This window comes from Coregonus clupeaformis, chromosome 7, assembly GCF_020615455.1.
Source record: "Coregonus clupeaformis isolate EN_2021a chromosome 7, ASM2061545v1, whole genome shotgun sequence".
Classification (NCBI taxonomy): domain Eukaryota; kingdom Metazoa; phylum Chordata; class Actinopteri; order Salmoniformes; family Salmonidae; genus Coregonus; species Coregonus clupeaformis.
In genome coordinates, this window is record NC_059198.1 from 5,719,013 (window position 1) to 5,744,164 (window position 25,152).

Below are 25,152 nucleotides of genomic sequence, written 5' to 3' on the forward strand. Positions count from 1 at the left end.
AAACACTGACATGGTGTACAGGGAGAATACTGTAAGAACGGCCCATGTTCTGAATTCTGTCGCTGTACATTTAATAATAATATAATAATAATAATAATAATATGCCATTTAGCAGACGCTTTTATCCAAAGCGACTTACAGTCATGTGTGCATACATTTTTACGTATGGGTGGTCATTTCAAAAGTACTGAACAAATAGTTATATTGACTAAGTCCGTCCTAGCTCGCTCATTAATGTCTTAATCGAAATTACGGATTGCCTCTTATCCGCTCGTCGTCCCCTTATGCCATAGTTTGTACATCTCAATTTTCAGTAGAAACCACATTTGATTAAGCAAGTCAGCCATATCAGCTGATTTTATTTTTTTAAGGCAGTAAACGAGGCTGAATGAACTGTTTCGCTGCCAGACAAGGCTCTGCTGATAGCCAGGTGTAGCAGGGATAAGGATTCCCTCCATGCTGCTGAAAAGAAAGCTCTGCTGTTGGGACAGCTTTATGTAATCCCTAACAGTTTGTGGGCACCGTTTGTCACTGTTACAGTGCAATTAATGTATTGTTTAGTGTTGTGTTGTGTTGTGTAGTGGCTTTTCTGGCATGCATAAAAAACATTTTTGTTGAGTTTGCCCCATCAAGATTGACATGCTAAAATCGCCACGGAATACGTTTTAATGCAACAATGTTCAACTGTAGCAACTCTGTTTATTTAATCAAAACAATTATTTTAGAAAAAGAATAAAAATATTTCTCAATCCCGTGTTGTTTTATGTTATTGTAATTTCTGCCACACTGAATTGACAATGCAATAATTTGAAGGTTCACCCACTAAAGCAATATATTGATAAAGGATGTGACAAATTATCTTAATGGAATCACATTTTCAACCATCTGCCCTTTTCCATAAACATCCATATCTGTCTCATACAAAATCCAAATCTGAATAAACTAAACAATAACACAGTTGGAAGGAAATAGATGAATTTGAATGGGACATTATTGATTATGCATTTTACACTATTTCAAATGTGCTTTCATTTGTAAATTACATTGTCAAATCACTCAATTTGAATGTGAGTCATGTAATACTTTTACAGATTCAAGAGGTCATCAGGTCAATCATTTCGCTACACTACAATAACATCTGCTAAATATGTGTATGTGACCAATAACATTTTATTTGATTAGATTTTATGACTGATCAGGTTCCATTTCAGCCTTTTTATGATTTTCCCCTTGGTTGTCTATTTCAAAAAGGACATGACAGGGTCCTATTTGGGCTCAATTTAGGCTTGGTGGAGCCATGATCATATTGCTTCTTAGTAAAATCACATTACACCTTTCAACATTTGAAGCTTAGGCTAGGGGAAATGAAGGTGCTATGGATAGAAATGTAACTGGGCCTAAATTATGTTGCTAGGAGGCGCTGTTGCGACCGGAAGAGGTCGATGTGATGAGGACCATTTGAGGCAAACCTGAGATTGAAAAGAGAAATTCACGATTCTGAAATTCTATAAAGAACAGAAACCATAAGACAAACGACGCCAGGAGGTATTAATTTGTCTTCAACCTTGTCTTTAGGGTAAGATAATAGATACACGAAGTCATTGGTTGTGGATGTCACGCTAGAAAATCAGGGTAAGAGGAGGGATGGGCACGGACAAAACCCTCTGTCAGTCAGCCACTGGGCACAGCTGTAGAAGGATAGCTTGCTTCACGAGTCAAATACTATTACTATACCGCAAAATGTAGCGAGACTTCACTGTTGCCAGCCAGACTATTCTGCTACAATGTATAAAAGTGTAGGCTGGATGCGCTTGACTGTAATTTGTATCATGCCATGTAATGAATGAACTATAACACCGTACAGTGCTACTGTATGTCTACATTACATCTATTCATCCATGAAATAACCACATTATCAGGAAAATGGACTGGTGTTACTGGAATTATCTGACCATACTTATTCTGGTTGAGATATTGGGTCAGTGGGGCATTCTATCCGTTGCTTCCTGATTTGATGATGATGATCTCATTAATTCTCAATCATTGTGGGTTAAACACTGGTTTAAATAAAATATTGTGTCTGTGCGTGCGTGTGTGCGTGCGTGCGTGTGTGCATGCGTGTGCACCTTCATTGTCTTTGCTGACGAGCATTCCCTTAAAAGCAATCATATTGATCAGAAACATGATTCCTCATCATCTGCTTCTCAAATGGATCCTGGAAATAGTCCTGCTTGCCCATGCCTCTCAGAATAGCATGAGTGGAATGTGATGAATGTGAGATATACAGTAACTAATGACAGAGCCCTCCTTGTGTTTATTTGTCTCACTCTTCCAGTTGCTCATAGCTTGATAGCAGATAGTGCCTAACCCCTTCATGGTTCACACACACAGCAGAGCTTCTTGTGTTTACATTTAGCCTATAGGCTCGATCACCTGCCTCCAGTGTCTTGTGAAATACCCTCTCTCGTTGGATACTGTACCGTTTTATGACTATTCTTCTGACTGTGTCTCTGTTGTAAGCAGCAGTTTTGAGAGGCTGGAGCCCAAACATGGACATGGAGAGTTATGAGGACTTCTGCCTGCGGAGCCTGGCCAGACTGCAGACTGAGAGCCAGGGGAAGAGCCAGGGCCAGCAGACAGGCTGTGAGCCACCTGGTCCTGTGGAAGCTCTCTCCTTCATCCACTTCCATGGAAGGGCTGTGCTCTCACCCTTGGTAAGGAGATAGTCTGGGGGAAAGGGCAGAAGGTGCGGAGAGCAGTATAGACATAGATATACTGTAACATAAGTTCAGGGGTAGAATTGGGGGCAACGTGGGAATGGAGTTGTATTGAAGTGACATCATTTTAATATGAATTCTAGGATATTACAGTGTCTTTTTTCCAATTCCTCCCCAGCATTGGATGTACTGTAGATTTATACCATGGCATTGTTGAAAACTCATTTCTGATTGGCTTGAAAGGCATTCTAGAGCGTGCATTATTTCCCTATAACGAACAGTATATCAGCACGGTAGAATTCAATGGCTATAGTTCATTCTTACAAGCTCTATGTTTGAGCTGCTTTTGAATGAAAAAGTCAAATTGAAATCATTATTGGCATTATTGAATTTGATTTTCATAATAGCAAGCTAGGACTGATAGTTTGGTTAGCTAAACTAGCAAGGCTGTATGTTTGGTTACCAAAGCAACTACTGTAGCTATCTAGTAAACTTGCTAGCTACTTCAGTGGATGTTAAACCCATTTCTACCTGCAAATGTGTTCAATTATAGCCATGGCATAAAAGGGATAATCAACTCGGGACTCTATGCATTCTAAGAAAAATAATGCCACTCCTTAGAAGGTTAGTTCCACTCCGCTAGTGCGTTGTGGAACACACCTTCCACGTCGTTCATTATTTTCCATAGAACGCATGTTCCCTTGTTGATTATCCCTTACGTACATTGTATATATTGTGGGCTAAATCCTAACCATAGATATTATCCATGCATGTAATTCCAACCTTTGCATAAAAGGTGAAGGTAATAGTAAATGTGCACAAATGTTTGAGTTAAGTTAAGCATACTTATATCCAATTAGGATTCAGCCCAGTGAGCGTAGTTTGTTGTCATGGGGGTGACTTTGCTTTCTCCCATGACAACAACATGGTTCCCCAGGAGAGTTTGTGTATGTGTGGGTATTCTCCTGTCTGGGGTTTTGTAACTCTCAAGTTGCATGGTAACTAAATGCAATGATCCTTTGGTTTACAATGTAGCATTGTGGGCAATGGGCATTGAGTGGACACACACACACCATTATGCCCACACGCACACACCAAATATCTGGCTTATCCATTTTGTAATTCACATGTCTTAGAGAAAGAGTCACCATACAAAACACATAATTGTTTATTTTGTTAAATCACAGAGTATTAAAGGGGCAATCAATGGTTCAAAGCCTTTTCCCTGCCCCTGTTTTGGTAAAAAGATTGGGGATGGGGCTTGAGAAATGTAACCACTCTCAAATTCATAGACAGACAAGGCTGACCATCAATTATATAAAAATTATAGTTTTAATCATGTTTTGAGGCTAAATAGTGTTTGTTTACATTTACTTTGTTTACAAACATTGGAGTAAAACAAGCTTATATTTTGGGTTCTTGATGGGGTACTACAGTTGAACTAAGCCCATGAGGCATTTTATGAGTTATATTCTTCAAGAAACAATGGGTACATATAATTAATTTCCAAAAATGGATGGAACGGCAGATTGCCCTTTTAATCATCACTGGATATGATACACATATCTTACCAATAAAACTCAATATTAGCGACAGTCTGAATCAATGTATGACCACTTCATAAAATTAGAGTTTTTTGGGAAAAGTATCCCTCTCTGGCAGGGAGAGGAGAGCATCATAAAAAAATATATATATTTAACCTTTATTTAACCAGGTAAGCCAGTTGAGAACAAGTTCTCATTTACAACTGCGACCTGGTCAAGATAAAGCAAAGTAGTGCGATAAAAACAACAACAACAACACAGAGTTACATATGGAATAAACAAAACGTACAGTCAATAACACAATAGAAAATCTATATACAGTGTGTGCAAATGTAGTAAGTTATGAAGGTAAGGCAATAAATAGGCCATAGTGCTAAATAATTACAATTTAGTATTAACACTGGAGTGATAGATGTGCAGAAAATTATGTGCAAATAGAGATACTGGGGTGCAAATGAGCAAAACAAATAACAATATAGGGATGAGGTAGTTGGGTGGGCTAATTACAGATGGGCTGTGTACAGGTGCAGTGATCGGTAAGCTGCTCTGACAACTGATGCTTAAAGTTAGTGAGGGAGATAAGAGTCTCCAGCTTCAGAGATTTTTGCAGCTCGTTCCAGTCATTGGCAGCAGAGAACTGGAAGGAATGGCGGCCAAAGGCTTTGGGGATGACCAGTGAGATATACCTGCTGGAGCGCATACTACGGGTGGGTGTTGCTATGGTGACCAATGAGCTAAAATAAGGCAGGGATTTGCCTAGCAGTGATTTATAGATGACCTGGAGCCAGTGGGTTTGGCGACGAATATGTAGTGAGGGCCAGCCAACGAGAGCGTACAGGTCACAATGGTGGGTAGTATATGGGGCTTTGGTGACAAAACAGATGGCACTGTGATAGACTACATCCAATTTGCTGAGTAGAATGTTGGAGGCTATTTTGTAAATGACATCGCCGAAGTCAAGGATTGGTAGGATAGTCGGTTTTACGAGGGCATGTTTGGCAGCATGAGAGAAGGAGGCTTTGTTGCGAAATAGGACGCCGATTCTAGATTTAACTTTGGATTGGAGATGCTTAATGTGAGTCTGGAAGGAGAGTTTACAGTCTAACCAGACACCTAGGTATTTGTAGTTGTCCACATATTAGAGTAGTGATTCTAGTTGGGTGGGCGGGTGCAAGCAGCGTTCGATTGAAGAGCATGCATTTAGTTTTACTAGCGTTTAAGAGCAGTTGGAGGCTACGGAAGGAGTGTTGTATGGCATTGAAGCTCGTTTGGAGGTTTGTTAACACAGTGTCCAATGAAGGGCCAGATGTGTACAAAATGGTGTTGTCTGCGTAGAGGTGGATCTGAGAGTCACCAGCAGCAAGAGCGACATCATTGATATACACAGAGAATAGAGTCTGCCCCGAGAATTGAACCCTGTGGCACCCCCATAGAGACTGCCAGAGGTCCAGACAACAGGCCCTCCGATTTGACACATCATGATGTTCCCTAAGACATGTTACTTGTCCCAATCGGATCAGACTGCTGCCTGATTAAGTTTACTGGGAGGAGCTGTGTGAAGGAAATGTTTGTGAGAGGGGGGATAGAGAGGGGTGTGTGTTTGTGCATGCAGTGTGGGTTTATGTGTGTGCATCTGTGCGTACGTGTGCAGGAGATGAGGTGGAAACTGAGCTGCACTTCATAACCATATTAGAGACACATACTTCCCTCAGATTACACAGACCCACAAAGAATTTGAAAACAAATCAAATTTTGATAAACTCCCATATCTATTTGGTGAAATACCACAGTGTGCAATCACAGCAGCAATATTTGTGACCTGTTGCCACAAGAAAAAGGCAACCAATGAAGAACAAACACCATTGTAAATACAAATTGAAATTGAAGAGAGAGAGAGAGAGAGAGAGAGAGAAAGAGAGAGAGAGAGAGCGAGAGAGAGAGCGAGCGAGAGAGAGAGAGAGTGAGAGAGAGAGAGAGAGAGAGAGAGAGAGAGAGAGAGAGAGAGAGAGAGAGAGAGAGAGAGAGAGAACGAGAGAGAGAGAGAGAGAGAACGAGGAGAGAGAGAGAGAGAGAGAGAGAGAGAGGGAGGTTTGAGAGCTGATGAGAGGGAAGGTTATTAGGCCTGCTCTGTTTCTGTCCCACATTCCAGAACTGGACCATTGTGTTCTGAGGAAGAAGTAGCCTACACTCGTAGAAAAAAAGGTTCCAAAAGGGTTATTCAGCTGTCCCCATAGGAGAACCCTTTTTTGGTTCCAGGTAGAACCTGTTTGGGTTCCAGGTAGAATCGTTTTGGGTTCTATGTAGAACCCTCTGTAGAAAGGGTTCTATATGGAACCCAAAAGGGTCCTGCCTGCAACCAAAAAGGGTTCTTCAAAGGGTTCTCCTAAGGGGACAGTCGAAGAACCCTTTAAGGTTCTAGATAGCACCTTCTTTTCTAAGAGTGTAATATAACATTGTCACATGGATTCCGAGAGACCCAGGGGAGAATGTGTGTGGGTGCATGTGTGCCTGTCTGTCTGTTTGTCTTTATCTGACTATGTATGTGTGTGTCTCTCTGACTGTGTGTGTTTATTGTGATCCATCCTCAGCTGAGTTTGGAGCAGCGACGGGAGATGTCCCAGTACAGACAGAGGGCTGCCCAGCTGGAGGTGGACAGACAGACACTACGCAGCAGCAGCCTGCTGGCCAGGGTTCAGGACATCCTGGACAATGCTCAGGTCAGTCTCATACAACCATTTCCCAAAGACTTCAACCACCCAAGCCATAAACCAGGGATCATCAACTAGATTCAGCCGTGGGCCGATTTTTTTCTTGAGCCGATGGTTGTGGGAACAGATTTCCCAAATTAAAATCACTTGGAGCTGAGTTCCTGGTGTTTTTACAGTTTCTTATGTCCAACAATGAAAATTCAACAAAAACATTTTATTTGTATTACATTTGTTTTTGCTCAGAAAACTAGGGGGGACAAATACAACCACCTGCGGGCCGCCACCAAGGGGAACCCTGCCATAGACTGTTCTCTCTGCCTCTTCATGGCAAGCGGTACCGGTGCATCAAGTCTGACACCAACAGGCTCCTGAACAGCTTCTATCCCTATGCCATAAGACTGCTAAATAGTTAACTAAATACTGTATCTAACAAAATGGCTACACGGACTATCTGAGTTGACCTTTCTATTCTATGCACACTCACAGGACCCTACACACTACACACACTGATACTCCAACACACATACAAACAATCACTCCATCTTTTGCTCACACATAATATGCACACACATTTATAATGACTCTACACACACCCACTCACATACAATTATCATATACGCTTCTGCTACTCTGTTTATCATACAGTGGGGAAAAAAAGTATTTAGTCAGCCACCAATTGTGCAAGTTCTTCCACTTAAAAAGATGAGAGAGGCCTGTAATTTTCATCATAGGTACACGTCAACTATGACAGACAAAATGAGGAAAAAAAATCCAGAAAATCCCATTGTAGGATTTTTAATGAATTTATTTGCAAATTATGGTGGAAAATAAGTATTTGGTCAATAACAAAAGTTTCTCAATACTTTGTTCTATACCCTTTGTTGGCAATGACACATGTCAAACATTTTCTGTAAGTCTTTACAAGGTTTTCACACACTGTTGCTGGTATTTTGGCCCATTCCTCCATGCCGATCTCCTCTAGAGCAATGATGTTTTGGGGCTGTCGCTGGGCAACACAGACTTTCAACTCCCTCCAAAGATTTTCTATGGGGTTGAGATCTGGAGACTGGCTAGGCCACTCCAGGACCTTGAAATGCTTCTTACGAAGCCACTCCTTCGTTGCCCGGGCGGTGTGTTTGGGATCATTGTCATGCTGAAAGACCCAGCCACGTTTCATCTTCAATGCCCTTGCTGATGGAAGGAGGTTTTCACTCAAAATCTCACGATACATGGCCCCATTCATTCTTTCCTTTACACGGATCAGTCGTCCTGGTCCCTTTGCAGAAAAACAGCCCCAAAGCATGATGTTTCCACCCCCATGCTTCACAGTAGGTATGGTGTTCTTTGGATGCAACTCAGCATTCTTTGTCCTCCAAACACGACGAGTTGAGTTTTTACCAAAAAGTTCTATTTTAGTTTTTTCTGACCATATGACATTCTCCCAATCCTCTTCTGGATCATCCAAATGCACTCTAGCAAACTTCAGACGGGCCTGGACATGTACTGGCTTAAGCAGGGGACACGTCTGGCACTGCAGGATTTGAGTCCCTGGCGGCGTAGTGTGTTACTGATGGTAGGCTTTGTTACTTTGGTCCCAGCTCTCTGCAGGTCATTCACTAGGTCCCCCCGTGTGGTTCTGGGATTTTTGCTCACCGTTCTTGTGATCATTTTGACCCCACGGGGTGAGATCTTGCGTGGAGCCCCAGATCGAGGGAGATTATCAGTGGTCTTGTATGTCTTCCATTTCCTAATAATTGCTCCCACAGTTGATTTCTTCAAACCAAGCTGCTTACCTATTGCAGATTCAGTCTTCCCAGCCTGGTGCAGGTCTACAATTGTGTTTCTGGTGTCCTTTGACAGCTCTTTGGTCTTGGCCATAGTGGAGTTTGGAGTGTGACTGTTTGAGGTTGTGGACAGGTGTCTTTTATACTGATAACACGTTCAAACAGGTGCCATTAATACAGGTAACGAGTGGAGGACAGAGGAGCCTCTTAAAGAAGAAGTTACAGGTCTGTGAGAGCCAGAAATCTTGCTTGTTTGTACGTGACCGAATACTTATTTTCCACCATAATTTGCAAATAAATTCATTAAAAATCCTACAATGTGATTTTCTGGATTTTTTTCTCTCATTTTGTCTGTCATAGTTGACGTGTACCTATGATGAAAATTACAGGCCTCTCTCATCTTTTTAAGTGGGAGAACTTGCACAATTGGTGGCTGACTAAATACTTTTTTTCCCCACTGTATATCCTGATGCCTAGTCACCTTACACCTATACATATCTACCTCTATAGATCCAGTATCCCTGCACATTGTAAATATGGTACTGGAACTGACCCTGTATATAGGATGCTTACTTACTTTATCCTGTTCTTCTTATTTTTATATCTTATGTGTTTTTGTTCTACCTTGTTATTTTTAGTAATACATTGTTATTGATTACTGCATTGTTGGGGTTTGAGCTTGCAAGAGAGTCATTTCACTGTACTTGTGCATTTGACATTAAAACTTGAAACGTTTTCCAACCATTTCCCAAACGTTTCCAAAATGTTTCCCAAATCCTTCGGAGCTAAAATGGTAGCCGCGAGAGAGGGACACCTGAATAATCCATTTTTGACGGTCAATGTTCTATGTGTGAACAAATGTGCCAAATGAAGAGCTTTGCTGTTTTACGAGTGGCATGAGTCTGGGTCTTCCAGAGTTCACTTGACTTGTGTTTTCTTACTAGCACTGATTTTGCTGATAGCCGCTTCATTGAGGAAAAATTTGACTTACTATGACTGTGATAGGTGGTTGTCTCACCTAGTTACCTTAAGATGAATGCACTAACTGTAAGTTGCTCTGCATAAGACCGTCTGCTAAATGACTAAAATGTTAAATGTTATGTATGTAAATAACTTTAGCGACGAAGGTGTTGGAAAACCCAGCCCTTCAGGAGTTTTTATTTAAATGTACCTGTGTGGGAAAATACCTGTTTGTCATCCCTAAAATGTAGTACATTACCTTAACTCATGATCTGAAGTTTCTAATGTAACACTGCACTAGCCACACAACCTTAAATACCAGTGGGGGGATTCACTAGGCAATGCTATTTTTACCTGCTTTACACTGGACCTGTCTCCCTAAAGTCTACTGTAAAACATATCAAGAAGACTATTTCAACAACACAGATTCCACTTCAGTTTCTCAATGACTTGAAGTGAAACAACTTTGACTTGTTTCCGAACAAGTGGAAAAAAATTGTATATCTTATCTTCTTGTCCTCAAACACTTGAGGGAAATGGGACTGCCCAGCCTGTTGAGAACACTGTATACAGTAGATCAATCAAGTGTCTGATGTAGAGGGAGTAAACAGCCAACAACTGACCTGACTTTAACCTATAATTTTCTCATTCTAGATTGTAATAATAATTGTTAGTCTTAAATGGCACCCTATTCCCTATGAAGTGCACTACCTCTGGTCAAAAGTAGTGCATGTTACAAAGGGAAAAGGGTGCTTTGTCGGACGCAGCCCCATATCTGATTATTTGTGTTAATTCCCCTCTTCTCTCTGCCTCTCTGACTACAGGTGGACAAAGTACCAGAGATGGAGGGTAAAATGGATCCACCAACTCCGCCGTATTGCCTTTCCCCAAAACCTGAGACAGTGAATGGCTACACCCTGGTCACAGACTCCCCTGGGCTACCCAGGGGTGGTGGTGTGGTTGGGCTACCCATAGCTGATCGGCCCACCACCCCTCAACTTGAGTCCCCCATAGTCCTGAATGGGTACAGAGCAGAGGAGAGAGAGAACCAGGTAGAGGAGGAGAGGTGGGAGGTAGAGAGGGGAGAAGAAATGATGGGGGGCGTTCAGGATGTGAGTCTCCAGAGCCTTCTGAGAAGGTCGAGGGAGTACGTGGAGAGAGAGCAGGCCCAGAGGGGGTCAAAGGTCATCGGTGGGGTCACTCCAACCACCCCGCCCGCGGAGAGCCTCTCTGACAAGGAGAACGAGAGCCGCAGTCCTCTGGGAGAGATGAGACCTGAACAGGGGTACAGCCTGCGCCACAGTCCGCTAAGCCCACCTCAGACCCAGGCCCACATCCCGCACCAGAGCCAGTATCCTGCCCAAGCTCAAGCCCAGTACCAGGCTATGTGTAATCCATATGACTCCCGGTTTAGCTACCTTTCGTCTGGCCTCCCCGACGCTTACGCCCTCCTGCCCAGCCCCGAACCCAGCATGAGTCCCCGCCCCCACCGCCGGCGACCACGCCCAGTGTCCACTGGCAACATCATGATCTCCTTCCCCATTGGCCCGGTCGACCTCATCCCCAGAGGGCTAGCCGGGAGGCACCAGGAGAGCGCTGTTGTCATGGCGACAGGGGTGATGAGGTCACCGGATCGGGGGTCAGGCGTCAGTGACGGTAGCAGTAGTCGTCGTAGCAGCCAGTGTGGCACCAGCCAGGTCCAGGAGAAGAGCTGCAGCCCAGTCAGCACCTCCGGTCCTGGTTCACTTGGGCATCATGACATCATCAGCTCTGGGTTTCGCCGGCGCTGCCACACCCTAGACAGCCAGCTCCACTCCTCCCATTCCGCCTCGGGACCTGGTATGGACCGCAGCCAGGAGAGGCTCCCGCGCTTCATGGGGGGAGTGCCTCTTTTGCCCCCCAGCCGTAGGAGCCCCGCGGTCCCCCTGAACCAGTCCTATGAAGTGGAGAACCCTTCGGCCGCGCTGCTAAGGCCCCACGTGAGGCCCTTGACCCCTGACCTCTCTCCTTGTCACGTCAAGATGAGGCTGGAGACTGAGGGGCCTCAGGGGCCCCATGATGGACGGATCACACCCAGCTCTTCCCTAGAGGAGCAGGACAGTAAGACAGGTGAGCAAGAGAGAGAGAGCGAGAGAGAGAGAGAGAGAGAGAGAGAGAGAGAGAGAGAGAGAGAGAGAGAGAGAGATGGTGTGTGTTATGAAGAAGACTATACAGGACAGTCTGTTCTCTGTGATTAATTTGTTTTGAATATGAAGTCCACTACTTTTCGTGCAAGCATTGACAATTTTTTAAAAATAATTGTGTGTGTGCGTTCATGCTTGTGTGTGTGGTTTGTGCATGTGTATGTGTGCATCCCTGGGTGCGTTCATGTGCGTTTGTGTGTGTGTGTGTTTCAGAGGAGACCCAGCGACGTGTGAGTGCTCTGGAGGAGATGAAGAGGCGTCTGGAGGAGGAGCATGCCCTGCAGATGTCTCTTCTCATGGCTGAACAGGAGAGAGAACAACAGCGCCTCTGTCAGGTCAGGACATGGAACTACACCATGGGATGTTGACCCCACTCAATGTAGCAAAACCAACATTTGTCACTATTTTTCCATAACTATCAGTGCATTCTTTCCTAGTTTGTGATATTATATATAATATATGCAGACAGAATGTCACACAGAGAATGAAACTTTAAAGCTACAGTCTGGGATTTGGGAAGCTGTTTCTTGGATGTCATGGCCTGTCAGTCCTTGCGTCTAGAGCACTGCCTAGTAGGAATTTGAGAGGGGTTACATTTCCCTAGCCCCACCCCTCAGCTGTATACCAAAACAAGTGTTTTTATATCCCAGAATGTGGCTTTAAGTTACATAAGTTTGAATATGTTAGCATTTGCAAAGTGTAATTGTTTGGCTGCTGTAGAGAAGTGACTGTCTGTCCAGTGCTCAAGGCTACACATCCGTGTATGTGTTCACGTGCGTGTGCACATGTGTGTGTGTGTGTGTGTTTCTCTGTGTCTTTATTAGGAGCTGGATGAGAAGGAGAAGAGGCTAAGAGAGCAGGGGTGTGGCCGGCCCCAGTGTGGGGACGATGGGCGTGACCGGAGATCTGTGAGTGACATCTACCCTGGCCTCAGCCCTTCCTGCCCTGGCCTTAGCCCCACCCTGAGTCCTGCTGATAGGTCACCTAGACACAGTGTACACAGCATGGGTAGGTGTACTGTGGCATGGAAGAATAACTCAGACACACAAACCATTACCTCTGTAGATGTCTTTGGGTTGAAGCATTGGGTGATATTACTATTTTTTCTATTACTATTTTGAAATAGGGAAGGTGCTTTACAAAACCCTTAGGGTGTTTTAGTTTTCACCTCTCCTCCACTTGTACATTTATTTTGTCTTTTAATTCTCATCTTCATATTGTGTTTTTTTTTTTTATGTGCAAATTAATCAATAAAATACCAACCAAACTGTTTACACAATAAATGCATATACTGCAACAATGGTTCCCCTGTAGGTCTCAGATATGTAAAGCCATCTTGGCAAAGTAAATTGTTTATTGCTTGTTTGCCTGTTTCTGTATGAATGTAATGTGTAAAAGGTATCTTTCCACTCTCTCTCTAGGTTTCACCTCTCCACTGAGCTCCAGTGCTCCCTCTCCCTCCATGCAGCCTCCTGTCTACCTGTGGGGGTCCACTTGGGGGGCCAGCAAGCCCCGGGGAAGGCTCAGTCAGGTGCGTGTGTGTGTGTATGCGTGTGCTTCTACATATATGTGTGTGGTCCCAACTGTTGGTGCTCCCTCTTGTGTTTCCATTTCCAGAATTATGTTCTATGTATATGTGTGTTTCATTGTTTTGTAATACAATATATTTAATATAATACAATCTTCTCTTGAGTGTGTGTAAGTTGATTTCCATGTGTCTATTCCTGGAATGTTCTACTGCTCCTCACTCAGGTTGTGACAGTTGAACAGCAGAGGGCGCTGTGTCGTCTGGGAGCCATCAGTCGTGGGTTCCTCACCCGCAGACTGCTCCAGACAGAGAAGGTCAAACAGCTGCGCCAGACCATTCAGGTGAGAGCACTCTCATATCTGCACACAGACACACACATGTATACACAATGTAGATGTATAGTAACTATACAGTATAGTTATGTAGGGTAATAGCAACTGAATCATAATGGAACTGAAACACAATCATATTGGACTTTGACTGATTTAAAGACAATAACCTTTAATAATTAATAATTTAAATGGTACCATTTTTACATCTCTGTGTGTGTATGGTTTTAGGACACACAAGAGTTCATCCGCTTGTTCCAGACTGAAGCTCCACAGAAGAGAGGATCCATCTCAGCACAGGATCTGTCTCTGCAGGAGAGAGTCAGGGCACAGGTAACACAGAGAGAGAGAGAGACACAGAAAGTGGAACTGGATGACTACGAGTATTGATTATATTGTGTGTGTGTCCTCTCCATCAGTTGCGTGCAGCTCAATATGACGTCCATGACATCTTCTTTGAGATGCCCCTGGAGGAGAGGCTAGCTCTGCTGCAGCTGGACAGAGAGGTCCGCACAGAGAAGAAGCTAAGAGAAATGGTAACCTGACTGGACATTTCACCTTTCAATCACAGACTTAGACCAAACACAACACCCTGGTTGGGACTTTTAACTGTCAGTCACACAAATAGGGCAATCATAGCAGAGAGACTTAAACCTTGTCATTCTCACAGTAAAGAAATCACAAAAACAAGTGACCTAAGACCAAACATTATTTTACTTTTTAAAGCAGAGTCTAGCTTGACCCTAAGGCCACGGCCTAGCAGAGACAAATGAAGAGTTTATTTTGAAAATGCTATATCCACCAATTTTGCACATTTGTGTTTTTTCACCATTTGTGTTTTTTCACCAGAAATTGTTACTTTTAGGTACCTTCACTATAGCTAGTTGTTTAGCTGGAATGGAATGTTCGTATACTATATATTTGATTGTGAATAGCTATCTTAAGATGAATGCTCTAACTTTAAGTCACCCTGGATAAGAGCATCTGCTAAATGACTAAAATGTCAAATGTAAATGTTTTACATACAGATCTCATATTATTGTATTGATTAATTAATATACAGTTACATACAGTTCTTTATATATATATATAAAAAAAAGTTGTTACATTTGGTTGTGTAAAACCTAGCAGTACTACTTATTTATTGATACTGAGGTGGATATATAGTGTTTTGCAAAAAAACATGATAATTTTTCTCTGAAATGAAACCATCAAGTGAGATTTCAAACAAATACATGTCTGTCATTGAAAGCCATGAATAGATAGTGAAGAAACACACCAATCTCTTTCATAATTTCTTTAAACAATAAAAGCTCATATACCAACATTTCTGAAAATGGATGTACAGTGGGGAGAACAAGTATTTGATACACTGCCGATTTTGCAGGTTTTCCTACTTACAAAGCATGTAGAGGTCTGTAATTTTTATAATAGGTACACTTCAACTGTGAGAAACGGAATCTAAAACAAAAATCCAGAAAATCACATTGTATGATTTTTAAGTAATTAATTTGCATTTTATTGCATGAAATAAGTATTTGATCACCTACCAACCAGTAAGAATTCCGGGTCTCACAGACCTGTTAGTTTTTCTTTAAGAAGCCCTCCTGTTCTCCACTCATTACCTGTATTAACTGCACCTGTTTAAACTCGTAACCTGTATAAAAGACACCTGTCCACAAACTCAATCAAACAGACTCCAACCTCTCCACAATGGCCAAGACCAGAGAGCTGTGTAAGGACATCAGGGATACAATTGTAGACCTGCACAAGGCTGGGATGGGCTACAGGACAATAGGCAAGCAGCTTGGTGAGAAGGCAACAACTGTTGGCGCAATTATTAGAAAATGGAAGAAGTTCAAGATGATGGTCAATCACCCTCGGTCTTGGGCTCCATGCAAGATCTCACCTCGTGGGGCATCAATGATCATGAGGAAGGTGAGGGATCAGCCCAGAACTACACGGCAGGACCTGGTCAATGACCTGAAGAGAGCTGGGACCACAGTCTCAAAGAAAACCATTAGTAACACACTACGCCGTCATGGATTAAAATCCTGCAGTGCACGCAAGGTCCCCCTGCTCAAGCCAGCGCATGTCCAGGCCCGTCTGAAGTTTGCCAATGACCATCTGGATGATCCAGAGGAGGGATGGGAGAAGGTCATGTGGTCTGATGAGACAAAAATATAGCTTTTTGGTCTAAACTCCACTCGCCGTGTTTGGAGGAAGAAGAAGGATGAGAACAACCCCAAGAACACCATCCCAACCGTGAAGCATGGAGGTGGAAACATCATTCTTTGGGGATGCTTTTCTGCAAAGGGGACAGGACGACTGCACCGTATTGAGGGGAGGATGGATGGGGCCATGTATCGCGAGATCTTGGCCAACAACCTCCTTCCCTCAGTAAGAGCATTGAAGATGGGTCGTGGCTGGGTCTTCCAGCATGACAACGAGCTGAAACACACAGCCAGGGCAACTAAGGAGTGGCTCCGTAAGAAGCATCTCAAGGTCCTGGAGTGGCCTAGCCAGTCTCCAGACCTGAACCCGATAGAAAATCTTTGGAGGGAGCTGAAAGTCCATATTGCCCAGCGACAGCCCTGAAACCTGAAGGATCTGGAGAAGGTCTGTATGGAGGAGTGGGCCAAAATCCCTGCTGCAGTGTGTGCAAACCTGGTCAAGACCTACAGGAAATGTATGATCTCTGTAATTGCAAACAAAGGTTTCTGTACCAAATATTAAGTTCTGCTTTTCTGATGTATCAAATACTTATGTCATGCAATAAAATGCAAATTAATTACTTAAAAATCATACAATGTGATTTTCTGGATTTTTGTTTTAGATTCCATCTCTCACAGTTGAAGTGTACCTATGATAAAAATTACAGACCTCTACATGCTTTGTAAGTAGGAAAACCTGCAAAATTGGCAGTGTATCAAATACTTGTTCTCCCCACTGTATAGCGTTTTGGAAAGAAACTCTTGAAATGAAAATGTCAGATTTCATCTGTCAAATAGTTAAACTTTTGGTGTACAAAAACATACATAAAAACTCTCCTTTCTCTCTGTTGTCCATCAACGTATGAGCCCCATGGAAAAAATTTTGATTCATCTGTCACAATCTCTGTCTGACCCTGGCCTAAAACACACTGACCCTGGTCTAAAACACACTGACCCTGGCCTAAAACACACTGACCCTGGCCTAAAACACACTGACCCTGGTCTAAAACATACTGACCCTGGTCTAAAACACACTAACCCTGGCCTAAAACACACTGACCCTGGCCTAAAACATACTGACCCTGGCCTAAAACATACTGACCCTGGCCTAAAACACACTGACCCTGGCCTAAATCTCTGTCTGACCCTGGCCTAAAACACACTGACCCTGGTCTAAAACACACTGACCCTGGCCTAAAACATACTGACCCTGGCCTAAAACATACTGACCCTGGCCTAAAACATACTGACCCTGGCCTAAAACACACTGACCCTGGCCTAAAACACACTGACCCTGTCCTAAAACACACTGACCCTGGCCTAAAACATACTGACCCTGGCCTAAAACATACTGACCCTGGCCTAAAACACACTGACCCTGGTCTAAAACACACTGACCCTGGTCTAAAACACACTGACCCTGGCCTAAAACACACTGACCCTGGCCTAAAACACACTGACCCTGGGCTAAAACATACTGACCCTGGGCTAAAACATACTGTTGATGATTCTGATGTGTAACTGAATCTGAGAATCTGCTGACTGTGTGTGTGTGTGTGTGTGTGTGTGTGTGTGTGTGTGTGTGTGTGTGTGTGTGTGTGGTCCATAGGAGAAAGCCAGGAGCTCTAAGGACAGAATGCTGTCTGCTGCCACACAGAGGTCACTGGACAGGAAGAAGAGGTGAGGGGGTGGAGTCCTGTGGGACTGGTTACATGGTGGATCTGTAATCAAACCAGATGGCTTAGTTGAATTTGTACCAGGAGATCAGCCTATGATGAAATATCCCAAATATATTTATGTCAGGAGAACTCATGTACTCATGTTCGGCTGACATCTTTTAGATAATTATTCTGATGTGTATCGTTCTGTTCTCTCAGGGTGGGTGAGTCTCCAGGACAAGCCAGGAAAGTACAGCAGAAGCCAAAGAGCCCTCCCACTAACAGGTACAGTACAGAACAGTGCTGCCCCCTAGTGACTGCACATAATGTCTCCTATACTTCACATCTCTTACTGTCTCCTATACTTCACATATCTTACCTTCTCCTACACTTCACATTTCTTACTGACTCCTATACTTCACATCTCTTACTGTCTTCTATACTTCACATCTTTGACTGTCTCCTAAACTTCACATCTCTTACTGTCTCCTATACTTCACATCTCTTACTGTCTCCTATACTTCACATATCTTACTGTCTTCTATACTTCACATCTCTTACTGTCTCCTATACTTCACATATTTGACTGTCTCCTATACTTCACATCTCTTACCTTCTCCTATACTTCACATCTCTTACTGTCTCCTATACTTCACATCTCTTACTGTCTTCTATACTTCACATCTTTGACTGTCTCCTAAACTTCACATCTCTTACTGTCTCCTATACTTCACATCTCTTACTGTCTCCTACACTTCACATCTCTTACTGTCTTCTATACTTCACATCTTTGATTGTCTCCTATACTTCACATATCTTACTGTCTCCTATACTTCACATCTCTTACTGTCTTCTATACTTCACATCTTTGATTGTCTCCTATACTTCACATATCTTACTGTCTCCTATACTTCACATATCTTACTGTCTCCTACACTTCACATCTCTTACTTTCTTTCTATACAAAAAAAAAAAGCTGTACATATGAAACAGTTCTCCTCCAGATAAGGAAGTGTTCTAGGTGTCAGTACAGGTCAGTGGTACACTATCTACAGTTGAAGTCGGAAGTTTACATACACCTTAGCAATCTAGGCTCTGTCGTAGCCGGCCGCGACCGGGAGACCCATGGGGCGGCGCACAATTGGCCCAGCGTCGTCCAGGGTAGGGGAGGGAATGGCCAGCAGGGATGTAGCTCAGTTGGTAGAGCATGGCGTTTGCAACGCCAGGGTTGTGGGTTCGATTCCCTCTGGGGGCCAGTATGAAAAAAATATATAAAAAAATAATGTATGCACTCACTAACTGTAAGTCGCTCTGGATAAGAGCATCTGCTAAATCACTAAAATATAATGTAAATGTTAGCCAAATACATTTAAACACAGTTTTTCACAATTCCTGACATTTAATCCTAGTAAAAATTCTAGGTCAGTTAGGATCACAACTTTATTTTAAGAATATGAATTGACAGAATAATAGTAGAGAGAATTATTTATTTAAGCTTTTATTTCTTTCATCACATTCCCAGTGGGTCAGAAGTTTACATACACTCAATTAGTATTTGCTAGCATTGCCTTTAAATTGTTTAACTTGGGTCAAACGTTTCGGGTAGCCTTCCACAAGCTTCCCACAATAAGTGGGAAGTGAATTTTGGCCCATTCCTCCTGACAGAGCTGGTGTAACTGAGTCAGGTTTGTAGGCCTCCTTGCTCGCACAGGCTTTTTCAGTTCTGCCCACACATTTTCTATAGGATTGAGGTCAGGGCTTTGGGATGGTGTTCTTCAGCTTGCAAGCCTTCCCCTTTTTCCTCCAAACATAACGATGGTCGTTATGGCCAAACAGTTCTATTTTTGTTTCATCAGACCAGAGGACATTTCTCCAAAAAGTAAGATCTTTGTCCCCATGTGCAGTTGCAAACCGTAGTCTGGCTTTTTTATGGCGGTTTTGGAGCAGTGGCTTCTTTCTTGCTGAGCGGCCTTTCAGGTTATGTCGATGTAAGACTTGTTTTACTGTGGATATAGATACTTTTGTACCTGTTTCCTTCAGCATCTTCACAAGGTCCTTTGCTGTTGTTCTGGGATTGATATGCACTTTTCGCACCAAAGTACGTTCATCTCTAGGAGACAGAACGTGTCTCCTTCATTAACGGTATGATGGCTGCGTGGTCCCATGGTGTTTATAATTGCATACTATTGTTTGTACAGATTAATGTGGTACCTTCATGCGTTTGGAAATTGCACCCAAGGATGAACCAGACTTGTGGAGGTCTACATAGTTTTTTCTGAGGTCTTGGCTGATTTCTTTTGATGTTCCCATAATGTCAAGCAAAGAGGCACTGAGTTTGAAGGTAGGCCTTGAAATACATCCACAGGTACACCTCCAATTGACTTAAATTATGTCAATTAGCCTATTAGAAGCTTCTAAAGCCATGACATCATTTTCTGGAATTTTCCAAGCTGTTTAAAGGCACAGTCAACTTAGTGTATGTAAACTTCTGACCCACTGGAATTGTGATACAGTGAATTATAAGTGAAATAATCTCTCTGTAAACAATAGTTGGAAAAATTACTTGTGTCATGCACAAAGTAGATGTCCTAACTGACTTTCCAAAACGATAGTTTGTTAAGAAGAAATTTGTGGAGTGGTTGAAAAATGAGTTTTTATGACTCCAACCTAAGTGTATGTAAACTTCCGACTTCAACTGTATCTCCCCTTTCTGTCTTTCTCTCCTCATCACTCTCTCTCTCCCTCAGGATCCTGAAGCCAAGTCAGGGTCAGAATGCCTCAGTCACAGGTCAGCTAAACCGACAGGGGTGAGTACAGTCTCCAACCTCTCTCTACTTCTCCCCCTCTTTATTTCTCTTCCCTTCTTACAGTGGGGGGAAAAAGTATTTAGTCAGCCACCAATTGTGCAAGTTCTCCCACTTAAAAAGATGAGAGAGGCCTGTAATTTTCATCATAGGTACACGTCAACTATGACAGACAAATTGAGAAAAAATAATCCAGAAAATCACATTGTAGGATTTTTAATGAATTTATTAGCAAATTATGGTGGAAAATAAGTATTTGGTCACCTACAAACAAGCAAACAAGCAAACATTTCTGGCTCTCACAGACCTGTAACTTCTTCTTTAAGAGGCTCCTCTGTCCTCCACTCGTTACCTGTATTAATGGCACCTGTTTGAACTTGTTATCAGTATAAAAGACACCTGTCCACAACCTCAAACAGTCACACTCCAAACTCCACTATGGCCAAGACCAAAGAGCTGTCAAAGGACACCAGAAACAAAATTGTAGACCTGCACCAGGCTGGGAAGACTGAATCTGCAATAGGTAAGCAGCTTGGTTTGAAGAAATCAACTTTGGGAGCAATTATTAGGAAATGGAAGACATACAAGACCACTGATAATCTCCCTCGATCTGGGGATCCACGCAAGATCTCACCCCGTGGGGTCAAAATGATCACAAGAACGGTGAGCAAAAATCCCAGAACCACACGGGGGGACCTAGTGAATGACCTGCAGAGAGCTGGGACCAAAGTAACAAAGCCTACCATCAGTAACACACTACGCCGCCAGGGACTCAAATCCTGCAGTGCCAGACGTGTCCCCCTGCTTAAGCCAGTACATGTCCAGGCCCGTCTGAAGTTTGCTAGAGTGCATTTGGATGATCCAGAAGAGGATTGGGAGAATGTCATATGGTCAGATGAAACCAAAATATAACTTTTTGGTATAAACTCAACTCGTCGTGTTTGGAGGACAAAGAATGCTGAGTTGCATCCAAAGAACACCATACCTACTGTGAAGCATGGGGGTGGAAACATCATGCTTTGGGGCTGTTTTTCTGCAAAGGGACCAGGACGACTGATCCGTGTAAAGGAAAGAATGAATGGGGCCATGTATTGTGAGATTTTGAGTGAAAACCTCCTTCCATCAGCAAGGGCATTGAAGATGAAACGTGGCTGGGTCTTTCAGCATGACAATGATCCCAAACACACCGCCCGGGCAACGAAGGAGTGGCTTCATAAGAAGCATTTCAAGGTCCTGGAGTGGCCTAGCCAGTCTCCAGATCGCAACCCCATAGAAAATCTTTGGAGGGAGTTGAAAGTCCGTCTTGCCCAGCAACAGCCCCAAAACATCACTGCTCTAGAGGAGATCTGCATGGAGGAATGGGCCAAAATACCAGCAACAGTGTGTGAAAACCTTGTGAAGACTTACAGAAAACGTTTGACCTGTGTCATTGCCAACAAAGGGTATATAACAAACTATTGAGAAACTTTTGTTATTGACCAAATACTTATTTTCCACCATAATTTGCAAATAAATTCATTAAAAATCCTACAATGTGATTTTCTGGATTTTTTTCCTCATTTTGTCTGTCATAGTTGACGTGTACCTATGATGAAAATTACAGGCCTCTCTCATCTTTTTAAGTGGGAGAACTTGCACAATTGGTGGCTGACTAAATACTTTTTTCCCCCACTTTATTTTATTCCTTAACTCATAAACATTTAATAATACAACTATAGTATATAATTAATAAAAACCGCCCCATCTCTCCCCCCTCCACCCTCTCTGTCTGTCTGTCTATCTGTCTGTGTCTGTCTGTCAGGAGCTGGTACAGAAAGACCCCGGAGGACAGAGTGAGGCGCTCAGACAGCCTGAAGAAGCAGAATTCCCTGGGCTAACAGGTTCCTCCCTCAGTCACTCTATGACCCCTCACTCCCTGACCCTTGACCTCTGGGCCTTCTATCAGCCCCATATTCCACTATGGTTCGACCACCACCACAACAACCACCAATGCTACTAGTCCCTCTATCCTCCCTCTGATGGTTCAGCCAGTGCTCTCTGCCCATGGCACACCCTACCCAATGGATTGTTACTATAGTTACATAGATTTTTCTACTATTACAAACTTATGAACAGTTCATGTATTCCTTAGGTTTGAATGCTGCTGTGCACTCTTGTGCCAAGATAATTACTGCATTAATGCTGCTAGCTAGCTATATTTGCTGCTTAACTTGCAAAGACTTTGTAGCTATAGAGGTCTTCTTTAGTGGATATGTAGTAGGGAGATGGACTCATAAAGAAGCATGACAAAAGTAAAGGAAGTAGATTTCATTAGTCAGGGGTGTGGATTGTCTTCTGACAGGTGGCGTCACTCCTCCGCTCGTAACCTCAACGTAGTCGTGGCGCTATCTGACGTAAGACAATGAGAGGTGTGTTAACTGTAAAACACACTGGTGGCCTTTCCAGACACACCTCAGAGATATAGGTTATTGTGTGATTACATAGCTTTAGCCTTTGCTATAGTAGCCATTACAATGTCAAATGATGCTGCTGGTAGTCACAGATAGTTGCCATGTAAAAAAAGCTATTTGAAACATATTTATTTCTAATATCATTTTTCAGTTAAAGGGCTCTGTGCTCTGTGTGAAGTCTGTAACATTTCAAATTGGTTTGTGTGTGATGTGTGCAATTTTAAAATATCAATGTGTTTTGCTGCGAAACGTCACGGCCAAATGAGAGAAAATGTACAGTTGAATGAACTATTGTCTTATTTTACACTGTACCAAAAGGACCATGCTTTGGTTTCACATGGTCAGATAACTGGCATGTTTGAGCTGTAGCTGACGGACAAGCCTATGTCTCTGGAGAGTATTTAGAATATCCCATACATAAATGAAGCTGCCTTTCACAAACAAACATGACTGAGATATCTAGAATATCTGAAACCTGCCAGTGTATATGAGATGATTTACAGAGAAAACATTGACAATGAAAACCAAAGTAACTCACCAGTGTGCAGTAGCTATAACATCCTTTTCTCAGAGCAGTCTTCTTGTAGCCTGGCTGATGCGCAGGCCCACGTGGTACACAGTGAGAGTAGAGCTTGTGGTACATAAAAGCACGTTAGCTAGGGAAGTCTTCTTTCCCCACCTAGGTACTGATGTATCCCACCTAGGACAATCTTGGGAGGGATACAGCATACACTAAGGTGTCATTAACATGTCATTAATATGTCATTCTGTGAAAGAGTTGGATACTGACCCTGAGTCAGTTGCTAGGGGGATTTGTATATTAATAACTTGCTTAAACAGCACTACACCACCATACATGGCCTTTTGTAGCAGTGACGGATTTCTGGTGTTGTTGTTGACTCGCTTTGATGAATTTACTTTGTAATTTGTGTGTTGAATACAAAACATTTTGTAATTTTTTTCCTGTTTACAGCCTGTGCTTGATGTATTTATTTCAGAATGACCAATTATATTAAATATTGATATTTAAATGACTGTGTTCTATTCATGTGAGTGAATATATTCTGTGGCAGTAATCTTTATTGCAAGAAAAATCATGATATGCAACATTTACATTTCAATCTGAGATGGATATTACATTGAGTGAGCAGAAATTAATGATCAAAAGAAAACACACCATGCTGTTGTAGAGTCCAGTAATAAAGACTAACGAGATGTATTATTAAGTTAACATCTACAATATAAAATATCATACATTGTTACAAATCACACAAAGATACAGTACCTATCCATATTCATGGACAATGACTGTACAGTATTTATGTAAGAAACAGTAGAACAGAGTTAAACATTTCTCAAATCCAGTTCATGGACCAGCACAGGGCCCTTTGTTGCTGACAGGTGACTGGTAAGCGGTCCCTCAGGCATGAGAACGATGGGCTTTCCAGTACAAAATAGTTTGAGAAATACTGCTCTATAACAAAGTTTAAATTCTAAGTGACAAGTACATATCTTAACATAGAGTATTGCAAATATACTAGATTAATAACATGCTGAACCTAACATGTATCCTAACGTTTATCATTATCCAGTAACTCCTACTCATAACCTTTACAATACTAATATTAAACATACACACATAGTACTGCTGGGTTAGTTTGTGGTGCATATCAAACAGGCTATAATAGAGAAGAGAAAATATATTTAGACAAAAAACATCATTAAGATTATCTAATTAGCTGGCAAATCCCAGATTGACTGTGCTCTTAGACAGGCTTTTCTTGATCAGGCAGTTGTTGCTGCATTGTTGCTGCTGGGCAGTTTCTCATAGCACTTCTTCATCTCTTCATATTCCTTAGAGACATCTGCAAAGACGCAATGACATAAGCTTAAATGTTCACTATATACCATTTGGTACCAGGTATTTAATTGTGCCTAATTCTTTGAGGTACAGTAAGTACCAGAACGTATCTGTTGCTAGTTTCTTAGTTAATTAATCACTGGACTGTAAAAAATTTGACAAGTAGTATAGTATGAAGCTGTAATTGGGAGTTTTGCCTCTACACAACATGCAGTTCAATGTTTTGTCTTGATGTTTATATTCCCCGGAGCCATTTTATGTTTTGGATATAACATAAATAAACTACATTTTGTAAAAAATATATATTTGACAAGTTTGATCAAATATGACAAATCCAACAGAACCCATACAGTTATTCAGTTTGAGTTTACTTATTTTTGCTCACAGATAAAACTGAAGAAATGCAGAACACT

At 42.4% G+C, this 25,152-nt stretch overlaps 1 protein-coding gene across 1 annotated transcript; it reads left to right on the top strand.

Moving 5' to 3' along the window:
• Window positions 1–1,443: 1,443 nt before the first annotated feature.
• Window positions 1,444–23,876, top strand: LOC121568779 (centriolar coiled-coil protein of 110 kDa-like). The gene is made up of 14 exons (XM_041879205.2): window positions 1,444–1,576; window positions 2,524–2,714; window positions 6,850–6,978; window positions 10,538–11,822; window positions 12,110–12,231; window positions 12,721–12,904; window positions 13,318–13,427; window positions 13,649–13,765; window positions 13,985–14,086; window positions 14,173–14,289; window positions 17,576–17,646; window positions 17,844–17,909; window positions 20,372–20,431; window positions 22,230–23,876. The coding sequence occupies exons 2-14, from the start codon at window positions 2,550–2,552 to the stop codon at window positions 22,303–22,305; spliced, it is 2,604 nt and encodes an 867-aa protein (XP_041735139.2). The 5' UTR covers window positions 1,444–1,576; window positions 2,524–2,549; the 3' UTR covers window positions 22,306–23,876.
• Window positions 23,877–25,152: the final 1,276 nt, after the last annotated feature.